The sequence below is a fragment of the Podarcis melisellensis genome (genome assembly GCF_964234715.1).
Source record: "Podarcis melisellensis genome assembly, chromosome: 10".
Taxonomy (NCBI): domain Eukaryota; kingdom Metazoa; phylum Chordata; class Lepidosauria; order Squamata; family Lacertidae; genus Podarcis; species Podarcis melisellensis.
In genome coordinates, this window is record NC_138542.1 from 58,310,965 (window position 1) to 58,334,861 (window position 23,897).

General features: G+C 43.9%; 2 protein-coding genes across 3 annotated transcripts in view; one reads left to right on the top strand and one right to left on the bottom strand.

Moving 5' to 3' along the window:
• The window catches only part of ADIPOR2 (adiponectin receptor 2), a 34,149-nt gene extending 26,798 nt beyond the window's left edge, over positions 1-7,351 (top strand). For both annotated transcript variants that reach the window (XM_081927317.1, XM_081927316.1), the window contains exons 5-8: positions 328-514; positions 944-1,131; positions 3,975-4,168; positions 4,818-7,351. In XM_081927317.1, the coding sequence (XP_081783443.1) occupies positions 328-514; positions 944-1,131; positions 3,975-4,168; positions 4,818-4,943 (695 nt within the window). In that variant the 3' untranslated portion in view covers positions 4,944-7,351. The remainder of the gene's footprint in view (positions 1-327; positions 515-943; positions 1,132-3,974; positions 4,169-4,817) is intronic.
• A 414-nt stretch (positions 7,352-7,765) lies between these two features.
• The window catches only part of CACNA2D4 (calcium voltage-gated channel auxiliary subunit alpha2delta 4), a 162,658-nt gene continuing 146,526 nt past the window's right edge, over positions 7,766-23,897 (bottom strand). The window contains exons 35-39 of the mRNA XM_081926839.1: positions 23,117-23,137; positions 17,307-17,424; positions 12,160-12,265; positions 9,874-9,963; positions 7,766-9,474 (exon numbers count right to left, since the gene is read on the bottom strand). Coding sequence (XP_081782965.1) covers positions 9,379-9,474; positions 9,874-9,963; positions 12,160-12,265; positions 17,307-17,424; positions 23,117-23,137 — 431 coding nt within the window. The 3' untranslated portion in view covers positions 7,766-9,378. The remainder of the gene's footprint in view (positions 9,475-9,873; positions 9,964-12,159; positions 12,266-17,306; positions 17,425-23,116; positions 23,138-23,897) is intronic.

A 23,897-nucleotide genomic window follows, 5' to 3' on the forward strand; every position in this document is an offset into this window, starting at 1 on the left:
AGAAGTAATGCAGACAAACAGCAAATTGAATCTGTTTCCAGCTTTATATCAGGCCACCCATTCCACCATGTTCCACTCCATGCACAACACACTAAACCATATTTTAACATGATGTGCATAATGTGGCCAGGGGTTTCCCAAAGCTGTTCAAAGTATATGTAGTACCTCACTCAATGATTTGCAAATGTTAAGCCGAATGATCTACAGAAATGTGACAGATGACATTTCTCAAGTGTACTGAATTTGCTGTGATGCTTTTTTTGGGTTCTCCCGCTACACATGCACAAACTTCGGCAGGTCTTGTAACATTTATTTTTCTTTGTTTAGGTTGTGTGTTCTTTCTGTGTCTGGGCATCTTTTACATGTTCCGGCCAAACATGTCCTTTGTAGCACCTGTACAAGAGAAGGTAGTGGTTGGAGTGTTCTTCTTGGGAGCCATTCTCTGCCTCTCCTTCTCATGGCTCTTCCACACAGTTTACTGCCATTCAGAAGGTGTCTCAAGACTATTCTCCAAGTAAGTATTGTAGTGGTTCAGTGTGACTTCAGAGCCAGAAAATGTATGTGAAGCACTATGAAAATTGTCAGTGTATAAATGCTTAGCTGTTGGGTCCAGGCTGAGAAACTGGAATTTGCCTAAGAGCTCTACTTCAGCCATTGATAGGCTGCCCATATTCCTGACATTGTGGTTAGCAGGCCAAGATTAAAGAATTTAGATCAGAGCTCTTCTCCTAAGGTTTGTCTGCCTTTGCTAATATTTTGAAGTTGCTGTTTAGGGGTGGTCACAGTAGGAACCTTATTAGCCACAGAAGTCTTGCACCAGAAGCTGGACAATGATGCAACTAGGCTAGGCTTGTTGGGTGCTGTGGAGGCTGTGCAATCAGTGAGCAAGCTATTTCATGTGACCTTCCTGAAACAACTTTCCCCCTCTCTTCCCTTGCCTTAGACTGGACTACTCTGGCATCGCCCTTCTCATTATGGGCAGTTTTGTCCCATGGCTCTACTACTCCTTCTATTGCAACCCTCAGCCCTGCTTCATCTACTTGATTGTCATCTGTGTCCTGGGCATCACAGCCATTATAGTTTCCCAATGGGACAGGTTTGCAACCCCCCAGTATCGAGCGGTACGAGCAGGTAAGACTCAAAGGATCACTTTTAAAATGCTTTCCTCCACATGAAGGGATTTGGTCTGAAATTTTATTCCAAATTGGAACAAAGTGCTGAACTTACTTATGCATGGTGCTATTTTTTTAAGCCATATCTGTCTGCAACAAAACTTCTTTAATGTTCTATATTCAGATTTATAGCGACACAAGATTTTGTGAGTTAAAGTCGCCGTCCATGATGTGTTGCCTTCCATTAGCCATGCTTATGGCGTATTTGTGTATATTTGTCTACAGACAGATATACAGTGGTACCTCCATTCCGGAGGCCCATTCGCAACATGAAAAGTCCGCAACCTGAAGCGCTGTATCTGTGCAGGTGCGCAGCACAATTTGGCGCTTGTGCGCATGCACGAAGTGCGATTTAGCGCTACTGCACAAGCGTGAGCGGTAAAACCCGGAAGTAACCCTTTCCGGTACTTCCGGATTGCTGTGGGACGCAACCTGAGAAAACGTAACATGAAGCAAATGTAACATGAGGTATGACTGTACATACAGCTAAATGTAGTCCCCAAACAGGCCTTGAAAAGTTTACACTCTTCATTCTTTATGTGTAAAGAGAATCCACTAGTTGTGGATAGTTAGTACTTCATGCACCTTATACATGGGCATCCCTTCATGGATACATAATAAATTGGTTGGTATTTAGATGCCACAAGATTCCTTGTGCCTGCATCATGTGTGTTTTAATTTGCACTGTTCTCCCCCCCTTTTTTTTGTATGATTAACTTGTAGTACTCATGTGACATCTTGTTTGGATGACAATAAGTTAAGGATTCTGGCTGTAAATGCCAAGTCTGTCCAATGAACACAATTTGTGAAAATGACTCATCAGCTTAGCTGGATGCCATCTCTAAATGGCTCTTAGCTGGATGCCATCTCTAAATGGCTCTAAATTCTGGCTAAGTCTGAGAAAGCTAGAAAGTCAGGCAGGAGGATAATTTAGGATAAGATATTGTTTATCTTCTAGTGCAGTAGTTTCCAAATTTTGTCATGAGGCAACTGAAAGAAGAATCTCCTAAGGACGAAAAACATCTGCCTGCAGGGAAGCTGTTTGCTGTTACAGACATACACACATTCAGCATTTTATTTGTATGCCACCTTTCGGTAGTTTAAACCATGCTTAAGGCAGCTTACAACATGAAAAAAATAATACATAATTACATAGCAAAAGTAATTTTCAACCATAAATAAAATTTCAAAAAGTACACATCCAAATTGAACATTTCCACATAGATCATAAGATCTAAAATAAGATGCAAAAAAAATATATCAATAACAGCAACACACACGCCTCCAAACAAAACACGCTAAACAACGCCCCAGCCCAGCAGTCTGTTCAGTCGCCTCAGTTTTTGTAGCTGGAGTCAGGGCCCTGCCTTCCCCGGCCAGGTGGAAAAAAGGCCAGAAAGACAAGGACTCCTAGCCTGCCTGCCTTCCTTTCCATTCCATCTTTACAGGAGAATGGAGACTTTGTTCTGTCCATCTCTGCTTTTGGAAATGATTAGGTTTTTCTGATACTCCAGTGCAGAGGATGCTACTTGCTGAATCTCTACAAAAATTGCTGCTCTGGGCTTTGTCTCCTTCCATTTGGGAGGCACACTTGGAACAGTAACTCCTGCATGGGAAGGACTCCTCCGAGGGAAGGTGAAATTCTTGCATGTGTGCATGCGCACGCACACAGAATGTGAATGTAGTCATGAATTCAGGGGGGAAAGTCTCATTTGCCTGATGGAAGTTTGAAGAATTTGTTCTAGAATATTTCTGTACCTTCCAGGAAGTTGTAAATTTATACAGAGGATCAGGAGATGAAATATATAGCAATTGAAACTTAGTACAGTGGTACCTCTGGTTACGAACTTAATTCGTTCCGAAGGTCCGTTCTTAACCTGAAACCATTCTTAACCTGAGGTACCACTTTAGCTAATGGGGCCTCCTGCTGCTGCTGTTCTCATCCTGAGGTAAAGTTCTTAACCCGAGGTACTACTTCCGGGTTAGCGGAGTCTGTAACCCAAAGTTTGTAACCTGAGGTACCACTGTACTGGGAATACTATTTTGCAAATATTGAAGGTTTTAATTATCATGAACTGTCAGTTCAATCTGTGGGCTGGAGCAGACAAAACACCTTTGAAGTTTATTCTTCCACGACTGTTGTAAGTGCTGTACTTTTTTGGTCAGTCAGTGGTACATGAAGGCCAAAGTTTCTTTCTGCCACTCACAGCCCACTGGCAGGGAGTCTTTATTTCAAGGCTTGTGCTACAGTCTCTAGTGTACTTAGAAAGTTAGAGGTATATTAACATATTTCTACAACAAAAAGAATTTTGTCTAATTAAAGAAATTATAGCTGGTTGATTGCAATTTTAAATGATCTGCATAATAAAAGTCACTTGAATAAAATGATGACTTTGGAATGGAAAAGCATACTTTCTTTATCTAGTATTTAAGTGGTGTGTGTGTGTATATCTCTGTGTATGTGTGTGCGCGTGTGCACACACACATGTATGTGCTGCAGCAGGCATATTGAAGGAGAATATGCCTCCTGGTTGCAACAGAAGAGAGAATGCCTCTTCTAAAATGACATTTAGCATTATGATTAGAAGTACATAGAAATTATTATTTTTTAAAAAATGTGTTTCCAGATTGATCAGGGGCTCCTCTCTAGTTGACCAAATGGGTTGTGGCCCTAAAAACCAACCACCCAAGTAATCTTCCTGCTCTGCTTTGGGATCCTGAGCTTTGGCAGTTTGCCCTCATCTCTGCCACTGCTTCTCTTGTGTCCAAGGCTGAATCTGTGCCACTTCCCTTATCTCCTAGGAGTATTTCTGGCTCTGGGCCTTAGTGGGGTCATCCCCACCCTGCACTTTGTCATCACGGAAGGGCTCCTCAAGGCTGCCACAATGGGGCAGATAGGCTGGCTGGCTCTCATGGCCTGCCTGTATATCACTGGCGCTGCACTGTATGCTGCTCGCATCCCGGAGAGGTTCTTCCCGGGCAAGTGTGACATCTGGGTAAGTATGGCTAATAGATGGCAGGCACATAATAGGGAGGGTGAGAGGCATTAATGCCATCCCTACTGCATATCTGCAGTGATGGATCACTGTGGTCTGTGGCCGGGCTCTATAAAGACACAGTTCTATAAATGCCTCTTACTGCTCAGTTCTGGGCTAAAATGGAGCCCTGCTGTGCAACTGCTAACTTTAAAACCCTGTGGAACTCTGCAACCTTCTCTTGGTAGGCATTACAAGAATGAAAAATATTTGCACTGTATCTGCCTTCGCATATCTGGCTCCCAAGAGAGGGAATGGTGCACAGCTGCAAAAATACAACCATTCTGATACAGCGCTGTTAATGCTCTGTCTTTGTTTGTTTATGCGTATGTGAGCATGTATCTTGTCCTCTAGCCAGTTATGCCAAGTTGACTGGGGCTGGGTGGGTTTAAATTGGCACCTCTTGGTGCTTGCATAGCCTGTTCACACAGAGAAACAAACAATGGATTCCTAGGAAGCAAGAGGGCTTATTCTTTGGCTGGTTGATACTTCACAATCTCTACTTACTAGCCAGTACCACCTGTGATGCCCTCCTTTGGTGACTGTTCTGGAAAATGGGAGTCTCCATTACCTAAGGTGAAACGGTGTTCTGTTTTTCTTTCTCCCATAGTTCCACTCCCACCAGCTGTTTCATGTGTTTGTAGTGGCTGGTGCATTTGCGCACTTCCATGGAGTTTCAAACCTTCAGGAGTTCCGCTTCACAGTTGGTGGAGGCTGCTCAGAGGACGAGATGTAGTAAAACTGACCGCTTGTCCCAAGATCGTAACCAAAAAAGCAGAACCGTTGGAGCAGTCAGTCTACACCTGACCCAGGATGGTGTAGAAGCTTCGCAGGGATTCTAACTAAAACTTGGAAGAGAAATTCATACCTCAAGCATTGGAGTGAATTGATTCTGAAGACCTGGAAGTTCTTAAACCCTAATTTATTCCTGGGGTCTACAGACTAAGCTACAGAAAGCCCTTTCTTAATCAGCTTCTGTTCAATGCCATATTTATTTGTAGAAAAACAAGAGGGGTTGTCATGGGGAGATGGCTTAGCATTTTTTTTTCTTTTTTAAAATCTAGCTTGATTAAGATTTGTATCTTGTTCAGGTAAGTTGATTTTTAGATGCTCTTTTGGGAGGAAAAATGTAAATAAGATTTCTAACATTCTGTTTAATTGAAAAGTTTATATAAATGTTTTAAAATTGTGTGGGAGGGGAGGGTTTTTTGTATAGATTGCAACATGCAAGTACCACACACTGTTTCAAGTTTGCACGAACCCTTTTAAGTGCAAGAGGGCCAGGTGAAACCCCTGCAGCATCTGGGTTCTACAGATTCTTCCTAATGTTTGGGGATATACTGGACAGCTAGACCCAGCAGGCTCAGTCTGCACACAAGGGTAAGCAAGTGTGGACAACCTTAAATCGGGCTGACGCTTGGGCCCCTGTACGTTCAGAAGGCAAAGGCAGGAGATTGTGCAGCTGAGCTCTGCTCCCTTGGCAGGGAGTGCCTTCTAAGATCTCTGCCATTTTGTGGATAGTCTTTAGGTGGTCTTTCTTTCCACCGGCCTTTTGCTGTGTTGGGATTTGATGGCTTAAGGCACAATATGGTATGTATCTCGACCTCTTTGGCAGTGGGGTCTCTTGTCAGTGTTTCACCATTCAGTTGGGCCTGCTATCCTTTTTTATCCAAGTGCAATTGTTAGTGTCAGGCATCTGCCTTCTAGTTGAGAGACAGTAGGATAAGATGGTCTGCAGGGAGTGAGGAGGAACATATGAAAAAGCAGCCTAGACTAGCTGTTAATTCGTTCTAGATTATGTTGTGTGCTGCTGAACTACAGTAGCACTAAGGTTGCCCGGTATTAAATTCCACCAAGCTCCACTTGGCTGCAATGTAACACTGCCGATCCTTCTTGCTTCCTTCTGGTATATAAGACAATGCTGCGCACTGGGCTTTTTTCTTTCTTTAAAAAGAACAGCTTGCAGAATCTGCTTGGATATTACATTTTTGCCTCTCCTCAAAAGAGTGCTTGGTACCCAAGAGAAGCTTGTTGTCTCTTTAAAAACTTCCCCAGATAGCTTAACTGCTTGTGGGGTAGCGTACATTCTGAGAAGGGCAAATTATCACTAAGCAGAATACTCAGTTGGGCAAGAAGTGTAGTTGCTGTTTTCTCCTGCTAGGCTGGTGAGGCACGTCAGAGATGGAGAGAAATGTTTTGACACAGTGTAGAATTTGTGTTTGTTGAATACTCACAGTGGGGGCAGTTCCTTTGGCCCATAGTATAATTAACTACAAGTGTTGGGAGATGGTAGAATTTGTCACATGTTAAACTGCTTTTTTGATTATTAGAAGGAAGTTGGTCTTTCTGTCTTTTCTCTCTCCCGCCCTCAAAACAGAACCTTAGTGTTTAGACCTACAAGAGGTGCTTAACGGGTGCTTGTAGGCAACTTCAGATGTGTATATCCTGGGTAGGATCCTGATGTGCTGAATGCAGATAGGCCAGAATGGCACCCTAACGCTTCTGATTGTTCAATCCCATACTGAAAAACAGAACAGTATTAATTGAACCCCTGTAATGACAGGAAGGCCAGTGATGATTTAACCTTCCCAGTGGTAAATGTAGCCATCTGGAAGAAGGATGGCTTGCCTGATGGGGAAAGTGCTAATACATATCAGACTCAGATCTACCTTTCTGAAAAGCATTTTTTCTAGATCATCCTATGCTCACTCCCAGAAAGGGTTTCTCACAACCTGGTCCTACAGCACACAACCTGTACAAAAACACACCCTCCACTTATTCTACCCCTTTGGTCTCTGTTTAGGACATTTTTTTGTGTCCCAATAAGAAAAACTGCTTAGCTGTGCACTTTTCCGTGGTGCTTGCTGAGACTTCTTCCCAGGTTGGCACCTGAATGCCTTACTCTCAGCAATCGGAGGTTCGCTTGCTTCCTTTGTGTGTGCAGGTTTTCAGTGTAGTATAGTTCAGAGTTACAGCTTTCTTTTCCCATTAACTAGTGGCCTTGTTCAGTATTTTCTTTTTTAAAAAATTGCTTACTGTTGGAGGCGACAAAGCACATCTTGGACTTTGAAGATTGGGGTCTCCGGGCAATGGGATCTCATTACTTGTTGTATTCTTAAATTCTAATAAAAAGAGCAAATGCAATGGAGGTTTGATGGGTGTTGTCTTTTTGGTCTCATTCATGATCATATAAGAACTGGATAGACGTATAGAAAAGTATGGATGGGAATGTGGCCTGGAAATATAGAAATTGGTTTGTGTTACATTTAATGGTGAAAGCTGTTCTTCCATGTTTTTGAACCAAGAGTAGAGAACCATAACCCTTCCTGATGTTTGGGGTTTTTTTTACACTTTTTTCTCAACACACCCTATGCTCATATATTAAGGTCAGTTTGACAATGTGAAGCTCTTACACTATACTGGAATATTGTAAATACATCTAAGCACATTTACTTGTGAATGTAAGTGTGGGTCCATTTTCAGCAAATTCCAGTATGACCTGTGATGGGATTTTGTGGCATATTGTGTATGACAACCAAGAAAGACATGAAACAAAAATATAATGAAAATGTCATATTTTAAAAAGAGGCCAAATGTCAAACACATTTTACAAAAACAAAAGCAAAAGTTCAACAACTTCTGTACTGTCACAAATCTCCCTTAGGGATTTGAGAGTAGGACTTTCTTATTGAAATGCTAGTCATGTCAAGGAAATACATACCAGCAGTCCTGTAATATGGCTTCCTTCCTTTGCTTGCTTTCTCCATTTCTGAGGTCTTAAGGTCTTGGCTATCCAACCATCAGCCCACGCCTGGCACGTAAGCTACTGGGATCTAGAAACAAAAACTTGGTGTGGTGAAAATTTTGCCCATAGTTTCGTTCATAAGGCAAAATGGCTTTCAAAAGTTGAGAGAAATTTCACATTGTATTAGCACAGCTCTGAGGGGTTACTTACTTCCCTGAAAACTGATAAAGATTGTATTATACAGCTGGTGCATCCATGAAGCCGTCAGCATGTCTGGCAAAATAATATTGCAGCATACAGTAGGAACTGGAAGGTGACAGTCATATTTCCTGTGCATCTGTAGACTTCCCAAAAGTGTCTGCTTTTAAACATTTGCGTCTAACAAAGCTAATGTGCACACTTAGCCTCACCATGTTTAATTTTGTAACCTATGTAATTTTGTAACCTATGCAAGGGAGTTATGGCTAAACTCCTTGTCCAGCGATGTGAAGCTGAGGGAACTTGAGAGGTGTGGACAGAAGGAATATTTCTAAGGCTAGAGTTTAAGTTTGCCTTAATAACACAGAAACATAGGTAGAAACATTATTCCTTTTAGCTCAGTACTGTCTACACTGGCTGGTAGTAGTCATCCAAGTTTTCAGATGAAATTCTCAACCTGCAACCACTCCCCATAATGCATCATGCCTCTTGAAATAGAATACATGGAGCTATTTTCACATTAAGCTGATAAATCTAATCATTGTCTGAATCAGCTATTTTAGATGAAAGCTCTCTGTGTAGCCTTAGAAGAGTTTAAATGTCTGCAGTAGGCAGAGTTGCAGGAACTCCTTGCCGGATACAGGAATCCCTGCCAAAGCCTGGCTTGCCAATATTGTTCTCCAGTTCCTTGACAATAGAAATGAATCTCTGTTGATGACCATTATGTTCTTTAAGAAGGTGATATTCCTGCCTCCTGCAGAACTGCCCAGGTGTCTGTTAAGTTAAAAGGGGATTATGAGATGCTTCTCTTTAGCCGATAGTACTGACTGTTCCCATTTTGCAACTAGGGTAACTTATAGGTTAAGTCCATCCATTTGGCAAATGCTATCCACTATTCCAGGCCTTTCCCCCACCAGTGTAAACTTTTCCATGCTGCTAAGGCAGGGAGGGTAAGCTGTGAGATCACACAGCTTGGTGAGCCTGTTGGTCCATAGCCATAGGTGCCCCACCCTCAGTTGCAAGCTCCTTGAAGAAAGGAAGCCCCACTTCCAAACACAACACAGCTAGCAAGTTCCTTGGGAGGATGCAGCCGAAGAAGTTCCTGAGCCTCTGTGGCATTGTCCACATGCTCTGGCATGCAGCAGTTGTCTTAAGTGCCCAAGTAGCATGGTCCTCAAAATAGAGCATTTGCCTTTCTGGTCCAAAATAAGGACTTTGATGGGCCTTGTCACCGCAAGAGAAGAGCTGTGGTTCCCAGAGGAAGGAAGAGCAGGGCTAATGAGGCAGAAATCTCTGCCGCTCCTCCACAGTCCTGGGCGTTTTCCTGAAAAACAAAGCAAGTATGTGTTCAGCAAGTAGAATTTAGAGGGCAGCAAAAATTAAAGCATAGCTTCATTTTAACTTGGGCCAAATGATTGAAACTTTTTTTGCAATGGGGATGGCCAAACCCACCTCCCGATAACAATGGATCCATTCATAGGGCTGGCAGGATAAACTATGTCCGTGCAGAATGTGCGTGCTCATGAGTGCCTACCACATGGCAAGGAACCCAATGCACTTGGCTATATGTATAACGTGTGCACAGGCTTGCTGCATACATCACATGTATCTATGGACTGACATTTCAAAACCCAGCCTATTTTATTTAGGCCAGCACATTATCATGGCTGCTGTGGGGCAGAGCTTACTTTGTCAAATGCAACAATTCCTCAACCCGCCTTACCTCAGGATGGAATGCATGGCAGGTATCTGGTCGCCGCCTCAGCTTCTGGGAGCGCATCCTGTCACATTTCACTGACGCATTATGTGCAGTGCTGTTAAGGTTAACAGCAGTTTGGGGAAATGGTGAAAATCAGAAACAATCCCATTTATGGAGGAGCTGTGTTGTCCCAGAATTCCAGTTTACAACTAGGCTGTACAAGTCATAAGATGTATTACCATAGAGGTGCCCTTGATTATGAAGCTACTGCAAGGCCTCTACTCACATGGAATGCCATACACTCATTCTAGCATAAAGGGTGCTGTCACAGGCAGGACATTTCTCAAAATACTTATGCTACACCTGGTAAGTAAAGGTAAAGGTAAAGGGATCCTTGACCATAAGGTCCAGCCGTGGCAGATTCTGGGGTTGCGGTGCTCATCTTGCTTTAATGGCCGAGGGAGCCAGCATACAGCTTCCGGGTCATGTGGCCAGCATGACTAAGCCGCTTCTGACTAACCAGAGCAGCACACGGAAACGCCGTTTACCTTCCCGCCAGAGTGGTACCTATATATCTACTTGCACTTTGACGTGCTTTCAAACTGCTAGGTTGGCAGGAGCAGGGTCCGAGCAATGGGAGCTCACCCCATTGTGATTGATTCGAACCACTGACCTTCTGATCTGCAAGTCCTGGGCTCTGTGGTTTAACCCACAGCGCCACCCGCGTCCCTACACCTGGTAAGTAGGTGGGCTCAATTAAGATCAGCTAGGATTTTTGAGCATAGTTTAATCTGAACACTGCTTAAATTCTATTGAAACTAGTGGGAGTTAATTTCCCTATTGATTTCAACATGATTTTAGTTGGAATGGAGCCATCATGGGTGGCTGCAGAACCAAGCAGCAGCTTTCAAGGCTAGTGATCACACTTAATGAGCAAGCTCCACTCCAGGAGCAGTTAGCCAGGGGTAAGACCTACTGGAAACAATGGGACATAAGTTAGTCACAACCACCTTGAGCAAAATTAGGGCTACAATCTACATATTTTTTCCACTACTGTTGCTGCAGAGCTAAAATTTGTCTACTGAAGGAGAAACTTACTGTTATATTAAATGTGTCTTCATAGTTTCATGTGTATGCCTTTAAAAGAAGTTCTTCCTTGCAAGTTTTTTAAATAACCACTCTTTCCCCCACAAACATACACTCCACTGTCCCTGAAGCCTGTTGGTGTCCTGTGCATCTATGCCATGGTTCTGTTCCAGAACAAGAGTCCCTTCAACTGTAAAAAGCAAACACGTGCCCACATGGGAAGTAGCTCCCGTAAAAAGCAGTTTCACTCTGGCATTTTGGAGCTGCAATGCACAACATCTTTCTGTACCATTCACTGGCTTACAGCAAATAAGTCCATTGGTCCATCTCACACAGTATTAATGTATTATGGTACACAAAGCACATGGTCCACCACTGACCTAGGACTCCTTCCTTAATTAGGCTTCTATTTTGCAAATGCTAATGAAACCAACAGCATCTTCATCTACACAGAACTGTGTGGGGACATACTTCAGAGTGAAGACTATTTTCAGGTTCTAAGGAGAGTTTAAAAACTAAATAGCAAGTCTGATTTCTCTTTCCATCTTATGCCTGGTACCCCTGTGCTTTTTCTTTCCACCTCCTTTCCAGCAATTGAGGAGGTATATAGAAAAATGCACACAATCAATCCATATAAAGGTAAAGGTAAAGGTACCCCTGCCCGTACGGGCCAGTCTTGACAGACTCTGGGGTTGTGCGCCCATCTCACTTAAGAGGCCAGGGGCCAGCGCTATCCGGAGACACTTCCGGGTCACGTGGCCAGTGTGACATCGCTGCTCTGGCGAGCCAGAGCTGCACACGGAAACGCCGTTTACCTTCCCGCTGGTAAGCGGTCCCTATTTATCTATTTGCACCCGGAGGTGCTTTCGAACTGCTAGGTTGGCAGGCACTGGGACCGAGCAGCGGGAGCGCACCCCGCAGCAGGGATTCAAACCGCCGACCTTTCGATCAGCAAGTCCTAGACGCTGAGGCTTTAACCCACAGCGCCACCTGTGTCCCCTATCAATCCATATAGCACTTACCAAACAACAGTACGCAATCATAATTAGCAGCACATTAACTTGCCATTGCTTTTGCCATGCTTTCCATTAGAACGTATGCTAAATTCTTCCCACCCCAAAGAACTACTAAAGCAAACCCTCTGCATCAATTCACTGTTGGAAAACTGACCACAAGAACTGTACAGCCCAATACAACTTCTACTAGCAGAAAGATATATTTCACTTCTTTAGGTTGCAGTAGGACAGGTGGAAAGTTGCTGCAGTCACATACAGCATCCACAACCAGGAGCAGGAGATTGCTGTTGGTAATTTGCTGCACCACAAACATCCTGTAAGGGCGAGAAGATCCCCCCACCCCAAGAGACTATGGTCAGAACAGAAGGTTATAGAATACTCCCCTTGCCCCTTCCTCAGGGGTTTTTTTCCAGCTGGAACTCAGTGCCAGCACCTCTCAGGTGGGTGCCATTGCCATTCTGAGATAACAAGGGAGGTGAGTTCCAACACTTCTTTTTCTAAAAAAAATAGCACTGCCCTTCCCTTCCCTTCCCACCACCACAAACAAGCACATGGTTCAAGCAATAGGAAACAGCAAGAATTAAAGCAAATGGGAAGGGGGTAGAGGAAAATATATTTAGTTAATAAATGGGAATACTATTAGGGAATATTCAGAACTGAGTTGAAGACTGCCACTTTCAATTAAACAAATACAATTTTATTGCATTGGAGGCAGAATGGTTGAGAAACTTGAGGTGTGGGTTATAAAGCAGGGACACATCCTTGTTCACTGCGGACTACTCTGTTAATACTGTAGTGCAGCTCTTGTGTAAATGGATTGATATGATACCGTACTTGACTCTGGATGGGAATGTAGCCTCTACATACATCGTGTGTGTGTGTGTGTGTGTGTGTGTGTGTGTGTGTGTGTGTATCCATGCACAATTCAGGGGTTGTAGGTTTTTGAGTGTTCATCTTCAATGTACTCTGCATTATAAGCATAGTGCTCATGCATGGAAGGGCCTGCAGAAGAACTAATTATGTATGTATTGAAGCACATTGACTTAAGTACACCACAGTTATGTGTGCCAAGGCAGGATTGCAGATTCAGAGTGTGTGTTCAAGCCAGTGTAAATGTATGTACAGGACTGACCTGTGTATTAAAGTGTATGTATTAAACCCTGTACAGCTATGCATGGGAGCCACATTCAAAGAATGACTATAAAGTCCCATGTGTCCTGACTTTCATGCAAGTGCCCAATACTGAGGGATCAGCTGGTGACGTGGACAGACTCTGCTCACATGACACTGAGGCTACAACATTCTGTGTCTGCTCCCTTCTCTAGCTATGAATACGGTGCAGCATTTGGACCACGAGCTTGAATTCTCATTTATTGTATATGTGTCATTTTCATAGTTACTATTATTTTCTGACAACATAAAGTGTTCATGTTCAAGTAAAATGGAAAATGCATCCTAAGCATGCCTACAGCCAGAAAAAACAATAGTCCTCTACTGCCCTCTGCTGGGAGACTATGAGTGGTGTGTACTTAGCTAAAAGCGAAAAGTTCCATCTTAATATTTAGCACCTGAGTTTTAGTTCTTAGATCATCTCCTGTGGGCTTGTGGAGGCTTTATTCAAATGCAAACAGAATCCTGCCAGCTGGACCCAGCTGGGTACCATGTCTGAGTTAATGGAATCATTTAAAGGCTGAATAATAATAATAATAATAATAATAATAATAATTACATGCTTCATGGGCATAATCTTAGGGCTGGTCCAAATGTTACATTTGAGTGATAAGCTTTTCCTTCAGCAACACTTTCTGTAGGAAGTGGCAACATCTAGAACAGTAGTTCTCAAATTCCACCCCCCAGTCCACTTGAAATTTGCTGAGGGTCTTGGGGAACCACTTAATGATATTTCTACCTGCTGTAGCAGTTGTAATTCTACAGAATTCAATTTATAATACAATAAAATACAATATTAAGAAAATAAAGGAAGTGATAACAATGCAATTAAAAATTGACACAAAACTAAATGCAAAGGATGTATGATTTCCCATCTTCAGCCACAAATTCACAGACACCTTGAGAACCACTTGTGGTCCACAGACCACATTTCAGGAACCCCTGATCTGGAAGCTTTCTACCTGCTTCAACCACCCAAGTGAATGAAACATCCAACTCCCAGCACCATTATTCCCAATGGTGTTAGTGTGGGATGCTGCAAAAAGAAGCTTTTAGATATTAGAGCTGTGAACATTACATGAAAATACTAATGTCTGAATTAGTCCTTAGCTTCCTTACAATAATTATGTAAGTTAGGGGGCAGGAGGGGAGGGAGAGAGAGAGAACAATTTTCTGGAGATCACTTGCTGAGTTCATGCTGAGCTAAGAAATTGTCCCATGTGATTTAACCATTATGCTTATACCAACCATCATAGGAATTGCTTCAGAAACTATCTGGTATTAGTAGCTACACAGTAGAGACATGTGTTGCTAAGAGCAAGGCTGAGCTTATTTGCGTAAGACAAAGTATTCAAATCTAATTTGCTCCTAGTATGGTGTACCTGCAACCAATGCCCTGACAGAAGGGCTTTTTTTCAGCTGGAACTCACCAGAACTCAGTTTCAGCACTGCTCAGGTGGGTACCCTTGCCATTATAAGAGAACAAGGGAGAAATACATGGTGAGTTCTGGCACCTCTTTTTCTAGAAAAATAGCACTGCTTGACAGTATAAATGAGAGAGGAGAAAAGATAATGCCTAAGGCAGGGCTGACAGTTCTCAAACTCACTATAGCCAGACTTGAGTCTGTCTGTTTTTTGGAAACAGCATCAAATGCTCAGATATTCTGGTGCCAGTATTCAGTGTTTAGGCACACTGAGTCAGTGGCGTAGCGTGGGTTGTCAGCACCCGGGGCAAGGCAAGTAATTTGCGCCCCCTAACCCCTGGATTTTAGCACTCGAGTGCGAGCGCACGCGCCCCAGATGTTGCGGCCGGCCCCCCTGCACCCCCCCACGCTACGCCACTGGGGCTGGGGGCGAGCGAAGGAGCCAAGGACCCCCCCCCTTAAGGCTCAGCAGGAATTTATTAAATTTATTATTTGCGGCGCCCCCGCGGGCCGAGGCAGCCAAAGCCCCCTCCCCTCGGGCGCCTCCCCGCCCCCTCCTCTCCTTGGGCTGTAGGTGGAGCCCGCGCTCCGAGGCGCTGCAGATCGGGGCTTGGCGAGCGCCTCTCCTCCCTCCGGCCTGGACCGGGGGCTTCCAGCCGCGCTCCGTCCTCGCCCGACCCCCCCCCGCAGCTGAGAGTTGCGCTGAGAGCCGGAGCCAGCGGCGCCCCCTTCCGCCGGGAGACCATCGCCCGCCTGCCGGCTTCCTCTTGGAGGGTGTTGGGGAGCGCAGGGCGCGGCGAGGCCCCTCGGAGCTCTCCTCCCCCCCAGTCGGCAGAAGCAGCCGCCGCCTGTGGCTGGGCCGAGGGGATGGCGGCGGCGGCGGGGTGCGGAGGCTGCCCGTGCCGGCCAGGCGTTGGTGGTGGCGGCGGCGCTGCTGCAGCGGCTGCTCCTCCTGCGAGCAGTGAGTGGAGCGCAGCCGCAGCAGCGGCGGCGGGGGGCGCGCGCGCACTAGGGCGCAAGGCTGGCGGTGGCGGCGGGGAGCCCGGCGGAGGAAGGAACTTGTCCCTTCCCTCTGGACTCGCGCCCCCCCAGAAGTTGCGCCCGGTGCGGCCGGCACCCCTGGCACCCCCCACGCTACGCCACTGCACTGAGTTGTTTAATGTTGGCAAAGTAGAGTTCTTACAGGTAAACATGCCTCTCAGCCCTTGCAAGCAGTTAAGAATGAGTGATGTAAGTTCTCTAAATGAGGGGCAATCTCACATGGGAAAACACTCTATGGAGAGCTTTGTGTGAAAAGAAGATTGCCTTGAAAAGAAATGGATGTTAAACAGAATTAACTTATCTGTGGGCCCTTATGGATATGAATTATTTGGAACAGGAATGTTCTACACTGAAGCAAATGCCCTAACCTATAAAGAAAAAAACAGAAAAAACATGATCATGTTCAGTTTTGCCTATCTTTCTAAAGGGAATTCACAGAACCACAGAATTGTAGAGTTGGAAGGGACCTCAAGGGTCATCTAGTCCAGTGTTTCCCAACCTTGGGCCTCCAGCTGTTTTTGGACTACAACTCCCATCATCCCTAGCTAGCAAGACCAGTGGTCAGGGATGATGGGAATTGTAGTTCAAAAACAGCTGGAGGCCCAAGGTTGGGAAACACTGATCTAGTCCAACCCCCTGCAATGCAGGAATCTCAGCTAAAGCATCCATGGCAGATGATCATCTAGATAAAGGTAAAGGACCCCTGACAGTTAAGTCCAGTCACAAACGACTCTGGGGTTGTGGCGCTCATCTCGCTTTACTGGCCGAGGGAGCCGACGTTTGTTTGCAGATAGTTTTTCCGGGTCATGTGGCCAGCATGACTAAGCTGCTTCTGGCGAAACCAGAGCAGCACACGGAAACACCGTTTACCTTCCCGCCAGAGCAGTACCTATTTATCTACTTGCACTCTGACGTGCTTTCGAACTGTTAGGTTGGCAGTAGCTGGGACCGAACAACGGGAGCTCACCCCATCGTGGGGATTTGAACCACCAACCTTCTGATCTGCAAGCCCAAGGCTCAGTGGTTTACACCACAGCGTCACCCATGTCCTCTGTTTAAAAACCTCTGAGGAAGGAGAGTTCACCACCTTCCAAAGGAGTCCATTCTACTGTCAAGCAGCTCTTACTGCCAGAAAGTTCTTCCTGATATTTAGATGGAATCTCTTGTAATTTGAATCCATTGGTTTGGGTTCTACCCTCCAGAGCAAACAAGTTTGCTCCAACTTCCAATATTCCTTTTAGATATTTGAAGATGGCTATCATCTCTTCTCTCAGTCTCCTTTTTCCCAGGCTAAACATACCGAGCTCCCTCAACCATTCCTCATAAGGTTGGTTTCCAGACCCTCACAAGGCCTGGTTTCCAGTGAAGAGTGTGGCTGAGGAGAGTTCTAAGGACCAGACAGAGAGACTTGGAGGGCAAAATGTGGTTCTGGGTCTGAGGTCCCCCACCCGTGCACTAGGCAAAGAGTGTGTTCAAGGCAGACCTTGGTAACTGGCAGGTTCATGCAGAAGGCAGTGGTCTGTGAGGGAACTGGGTCCTAAGCAATTGTCGCTACTATTGTTACTAACGGACACTTGAATTGAGGTTGGAATAGTTCATAGTTGCATTGCAAGGATAACAAGGGACAGTTAGTTTGCTTGGAGATCAGACTAACCAGAGACAATTGAGAGGCACAGGTAGGAGAAAAGGAAGAAAGGAAGAAAGAGAGCACATTTCTTACTTCTGACAGTCTCCGCATTCAATAATCCCATTGGTCTCTTTGATGGCAGGTTCATATACAAACACTGGGTATTCTGTGTCACATGGCTGTAGCATGTCGTGCTTCTTGTGCTTGTGAGCTGAGATGGGGAAAAAGAGGCTGAGTGAGAAAATCAGGTGAAGGAAACAAATGAGGTGTGGAAAAAAGAAACGGAAAGATGTTGACCCAAAAACGAAGATTACTGGCAGCCACTAGGTGGTGTGGGAGACTCAGTGTATGAGGATGCCCTAGAAGCATGAATATGGCCACCCTTCAGCCAATGGTCGGATTATGTAGCTATCAGTCTGACAGGCTGTTTACTGCTAGAAAGTCAAAACACACAAACAAGTGGGAAACCACTTGCAGTTAGTTCATGGTTAGAATCAAACCAGCTGGCCAAGACATTACTAGGTGGCTCATATGGGGGAAACAGGAATACTTTTTACTAACGACAGTGACTGCGTGAAATATAGCGGGCTGAGCTGGGCTAGTACAGCACCAATCTTTAGTAACTGCAGCTAAATACCTAAGAAGGAAGCTTTACTAGAAAGAAAGTCCACTACCCAGCTCCCACTAGCCAACATAGGAACTGACTACTTGCAGTGGAAAGATCTACATTTTGGGGACCCTGAAGCTTGAACTGTTACGGGGGCCCTTCGGCATCAGCAACAAAGCCTGAGTAACCACTGTTATCTTCTTCAATGGGGTTCTTCCATGACAGATCACCAAACCTTTACAACACCTGTGCTACTGACTTTCAGACTTTGGAATTGTTGAAATATATACAAAAATAGTAATAATCACTTTTGAAGTTTTTGGAAAGCTGAAATCCAAAACATTTAAGAAAGCATAAATATTGTTTAAAATATTTATGTTATTAACTGAGTATACAAAACTATCTTAATTGTGTTGCATGTCAATGTTTTTAACATTTAGGTGCATTATTTATTTATTTTAAAGAAACACCAGGTGTCATTGTGACATTTTGAAGGACAATGTATGATGTTTAGATTTGAGGATAGCTGAGATAATGCATAGATATGTTTGCACAGAGACAAAAATAATCACCTGCCAGATAGTCAGGGAGTGGGTGAACTGGTTGGTCATCAATAACAGCAGAAGTTTGCATTTGATAAAACTAACAGTGGGGCTGCTGTTCTTCAAACAGAGAAATGCTCAAAATGCTGTTGGACATTTGCATCACACTGGCCTGAGGGAGAAAAGCTGTGCTGGCATTTATTCTCTTGTGTGATGACGACAACTCAGAGACGCAAAGATACTGCAAATGTCACACAAACACGTATAGAGTCTGTGTCACTCATTGGGAGTCGAGACAGTGACAAGTATCCAAAAAACACACCTTTTTCTAGTTTGTTTTTAATCTATCCATTTTTATCTCCCTGCCCTTCAAGGAGCTCAGGATCCTCTTATCATCACAACTCCCTTCTCAGGTAGGTAAAACCTGTGAGCTCTTGGAATTGGAATCAAGCAGGTGGTTGAGCTTGTCCAACATTCTAACAATCCTGGCTCTTTCACAAATCGGTGACTGTAGCTTTTGTGAAAATTGCAGTGCTCTAATCTGGACACAAAGCTTGCAACACCATTGCACACAAAATGAAGACTTGTGTAGCCCATCTGTCAAGCACCAGTGAAGCGGGGAGAGAGAATGGGACTCGCCTTTCCTTGTTGCCTCCTGCTGGGAAGTGAGTATCAGAGCTCCCACTGCTTTGTCACAATGGCACCTGTCCTTCCTGAGGGGTTTGCAAGTGACTGACTCTCTGCTTCAGTGCAACCATCACTGACAATCTGATTCCTCCCATTGCTTTTCCTTGCCTGTAATGTTGTTCACCAAGTTTCCCTCAATGTAACTATGCAGCAGATTCTCTGTTCTAATCTTTCAACTATGAAGGAAGCAGCAGGCTATTTTAACACAACCTCCCTCAACTGGGATTAAAACCGAAATAAATTTATGCCAGATGGTGAAATGAGTATTGTAAACAACACCTATTTGTTTTCCTAGGTCTTATTAAGTTTCCATGCTGCATAGCAAGGATTTGTCCAGTCCTGCATATGTCACCCTGATGTTTTGCATTACCCCTCTGCCCTAAATTGGTTGACTTGTCTAAGGTCTTCTAGATAAGATTCGAACCTGGAACCCCTCAACTCACCAACTCCCTAGAAACTAATAAAGACAGCTGATTAGACAGCTTGTCTACAATGTGACAAAATGTAGGTGGACAGGAGTCTTAACCACAGTGCAACCCTGATTGGGGGAGCCAGATTTAGCATCTGTATAGATAGACCCCCACATTTAGCACTCAATATATTTTCTAGGTTTCTCTTCTAGTGCAGTGCACCTTACTAAAACCTAGAAATTACTCAACATGGAAAATATGTGGCCTATCCAGGATGCAAAACTGTGAGTTACAGCTGTGCAGTTACATGTCCACAACCAGCTCACTTTGCATATCCAAACTTGGACTCTCCCTCTCCTCAAGGTAGAACTGCATTAGTATCATGTATGGAAGGGAAGATGCACAGCATGCTTTCCATCTTCTTATTGCGTTTCATTCACAAATAACATTTGCTCTTGGAGCCACAGAGATTCATTCTGTTCAAACTCCCTTTTGTCTCTCTGTTAAACCACACTTTAACTGGATCGGAAGTGAATTTCCTCATACCCCAAACAGTTCCTTGGACACAGAGCAATAACAGCAATAAATTGAGCCTGGGGAGAGGGAACAAATCCAGTCAGCTTCAACAGCGCAGAACACAGTGAAGCCACTGCTACATTTGGGGCAGGGCATTCCCTTCCCCCTCATCCCCCAGTTTCATTCCACAGATGAGCATGAATAAACACCTGAGCAGCATCGGCAAAAGGGAGCAAAATGTCACTGCCATCCTGATATTTGCAGTCACATTGATCCGGAAAAATAACAACAGAGATAGGTTTTAAATTGCTGGCATTTCACTGTCAGCAGGGCAGCCCAAAGATATTTTTTTTCTAGCCCAAGCAGCCGTCCATGTGACCAGAGATCGGCACCTCTGCACCATTTTATGATATAGCAAAGGGCCTTGAGTTTCTGTTTCTCTGCTTTTCTATGTCATATATTATTAAATATACAAGACCACTGAGTGGTTTACATAAAACACAGTAAAATTGTATGAAATCTCTCTCACAGATTGCTAGATGTTACGGCACGTGCACAGGCCAGCTGCTCCCCAGTGGGGGCTGGTGTCTATTGGGATAGGCAGGCCGTAAGGCATGGATGCCAACAGTAGGAGGAGCCAGAGCTGATGATAGGCAGAACTAATTCTAGTTTAACCCCAATCCTCCTCCATAGAAGGGCAACAGTGGCATTTAGAAGGAAGAAACCAGCAGGCAGGGCCAGCCCCTGGACTGGTTGTAAGAAAGAAGGCAGTTGGGAGCTGGTTGCGGTTGGTAGGGCAGTGCCCTATTGGCCTAATAGATCAGCGCCCACTGCCTTCGGAAGCAACCTGTGCTCCCTTCTCTGTCTTTCAGCCCTCATGGGGAAATAACTAAACCCCCAAATATTACTCTCCACCAGTTACTCCTATGCTGCTGTCCTACTTCCCCAATTCCTCCGAGGCTTATAATCCACCATAATCTATCTATCTATCTATCTATCTATCTATCTATCTATCTATCTATCTATCTTATAATCTATCTATCTATCTATCTATCTATCTATCTATCTATCATCTATCTTATAATCTATCTATCTATCTATCTATCTATCTATCTATCTATCTATTTGAATTTATATACCGCCGTCTCAGGGCAGTTCACCCTTACCTACCTGTAGCCCATCCTGGCTGATTACTGGCTGGGTTACTCATGAGCAAGCAACCAGTTTAACAACTTCTTCTCCACAGGAGCTTTAGCAACTGCTGATGTTTGGAATTTGGAAAGGAAATACTACCTCTTGCCAGGATATCATAGAGAAGGTTTTTTCTCTCCTTGACTAAGGGCAGGCTAGTGCTCAGCTGACCTGGGAAGTACCCTCACATGCCCCAGTTCTTACATGTTGAAGTTTTAGTGACATATTGGAACATGGGAAGTTACTGGACTATCTAGCTCAGTATTGTCTACACCAATTGGCAGCAGCTCCTCAGGGTTTCAGCTCGAAGCTATTTGCAGCCCTACCTGGGAAATAAGGATTGAACTTGGTGTCTTCTTCATGCAAAGCAGGTGCTACACCACGGAGCTATGGCCCATCCCCTGTTGTTGGGTTTACTGGTAGCTAATCATGATGACAAATGGTGTAAACGATGCAAAGAGTTTTAATATTTATCTTGGTTAGCTATATCTTATTGACATAAGGGCAGCTCCCATATTTCTTATTTCTATAGACAAGCCATTTATCAGCCAGCCTTTGTCTGAATGGTGGAGGGGGAATAAAGGGCTAGAGCTGCTTATTCAGCCAACCTGTAATCATATCTGCTTCTCTAACATAAATAAATTATGAGAAAAGTGAATGAACTTATTTATTGAAGTTGCTCTAGTGATCAGAACCTGACTATCTGCAGTTGTCTGAATAATACAGTTTTGCTGGATTTCCAGTTGAGCGATTACCACCTGTCCTCATGCAATTCTGCAAACAGGCTGAAGTTTCTTTCTGATAGATTCTTGCCCACCTCTAGCTAATTATCTCTACTTGCATTTTGTACCTACTGAGAATGCAAGAATGTCCTCTCATGTTTCTTTCTGAGCTCCATATTTGACCTGGATCCTCTGATTATTATGGATCCTTTTAGAGCAACCATAGTACCTGGGAGCTCTGGTTGGGGCTCAACTAAGGTTACCTCCCTTCCTGCATGATGCAACCACCACCATGTCTTTTCTCTTGCACGAGTGGCACCTCCCTAGTCCACCCTTCCTCCTTTCTTCATCATCCTGCTATTGTTGGGTTTACTGGTAGCATGCTAATTATCATGCAAACACCTAGGCCTGGCCTGATTCAATTACCACTCATGAACAATTGAACAGAGGAAAGAACTCCTTGAAGTTCTTACTCTACCTCTAGACCTTGGGATACCAAGCATTATTTGAGACATCAGGCACCAACTCCAGAAGCAGCATTTATTGGTCTGGCCTAGTATGACAGATAGCAAGATCAGATTGTAGATTAAAAGCACCATAGGAAGGTCTATGCATTTGTATAATGTGTAAATGTATTGAGAATGAAATGGGGGGGAGGGGGGGTAGAATAGAAGATGGAATGCTGATAAACCTTGCAACTTTTCAAATACTAATTTGTTCCTTTATAATGGACCAAGCTTGCTGTAAAATATCATTAATATTGAAGGGCAAGATTTGCAAATATCAATATAAGATTCACTTTAGCAGTGTACAGTACAACAGAATTCTCCACCCATTGCCTATTTCCCAGTAAGAACTGCTGCCATGCAACCTTAGTTCATTTCAGCAAGGCTTATATGGGTGAACCCACATGCTTTGCACAAGCTGCTGTGGTTTGCACATATTGGCACATCCCTAGAGCTGCTGTACATCTTTATATTCAAGGTTACAGCTGGACCAGCAAGCGCAGAAACTTGCAGTGAAGTACGCCAATCACAAAGTGAGTGGTAGCCCAATAAGTAAACAAGTAGTGATATCTCTGTTTTCAACTAGGCAGTCGCAGCTAATTCCGGAACAGCTGTGAAGTGGGAAAGGAATTGCCCCCAGTTTTCTGGGCAAATCTGCTTGGGTGTTCTCCTGTTTCCAGAAAATGGAGATCTTTTTGCTGCACTATAATGATTCTACTTACCATGATGGAAAACAGCCTTGGCTATATAGGTTGCATGGCATAACATGTGATGCAGATGAATCCATGATGATGATCACAAGATGGTGGTAGAATTCCATGGTGAAGACACATGAATAGGAAGAATGGGAAGTGAAGAAAGAAAGAGGAAGAATGACATGGTAGTGAAATGAAGAAATAATTGTTCACAATAGCAACAATGAGTGTGAGACTACTCCTTAAAATTCACCTGCCTTTACAGTTAACTAAACTGCTGTTTCATGAGAAATATGTTTTATTGTCTTATATCCTTCTTTCCTTCACATAAGCCTATGTGAAGTGAATGTGATTTACTTAAAAATACGAGAATATTTGACACTGAAAGCTTTGGCCTGCACACTCCTAAATGTTTAGGAGCAGGCAATGCTTTCAGAAACAAGTACAATATTGGAAGTACTCCCTGGACTAGAGAGAGACAGCTATTCTATCTGGTTAAAATATGTGTAAGCAACATAATGTATGTAACCAGCATATTACTGTTGCCAAACCCTAGCAGGCAGTACCATAAGTAACATTTGCTATATGAGATTGTGCTTTTGAAATGATTTCTGCCATTTATTATTATTTTTAAATGAAACGTATTAAGAATTAATTATATTTAGAAAGTTCTTTCCTTTCTTTCTTTCTTTCTTTCTTTCTTTCTTTCTTTCTTTCTTTCTTTCTTTCTTTCTTTCTTTCTTTCTTTCTTTCTTTCTTTCTTTCTTTCTTTCACAAAAGACTGCCTGTGTTTTTCTACTTTTAGCTT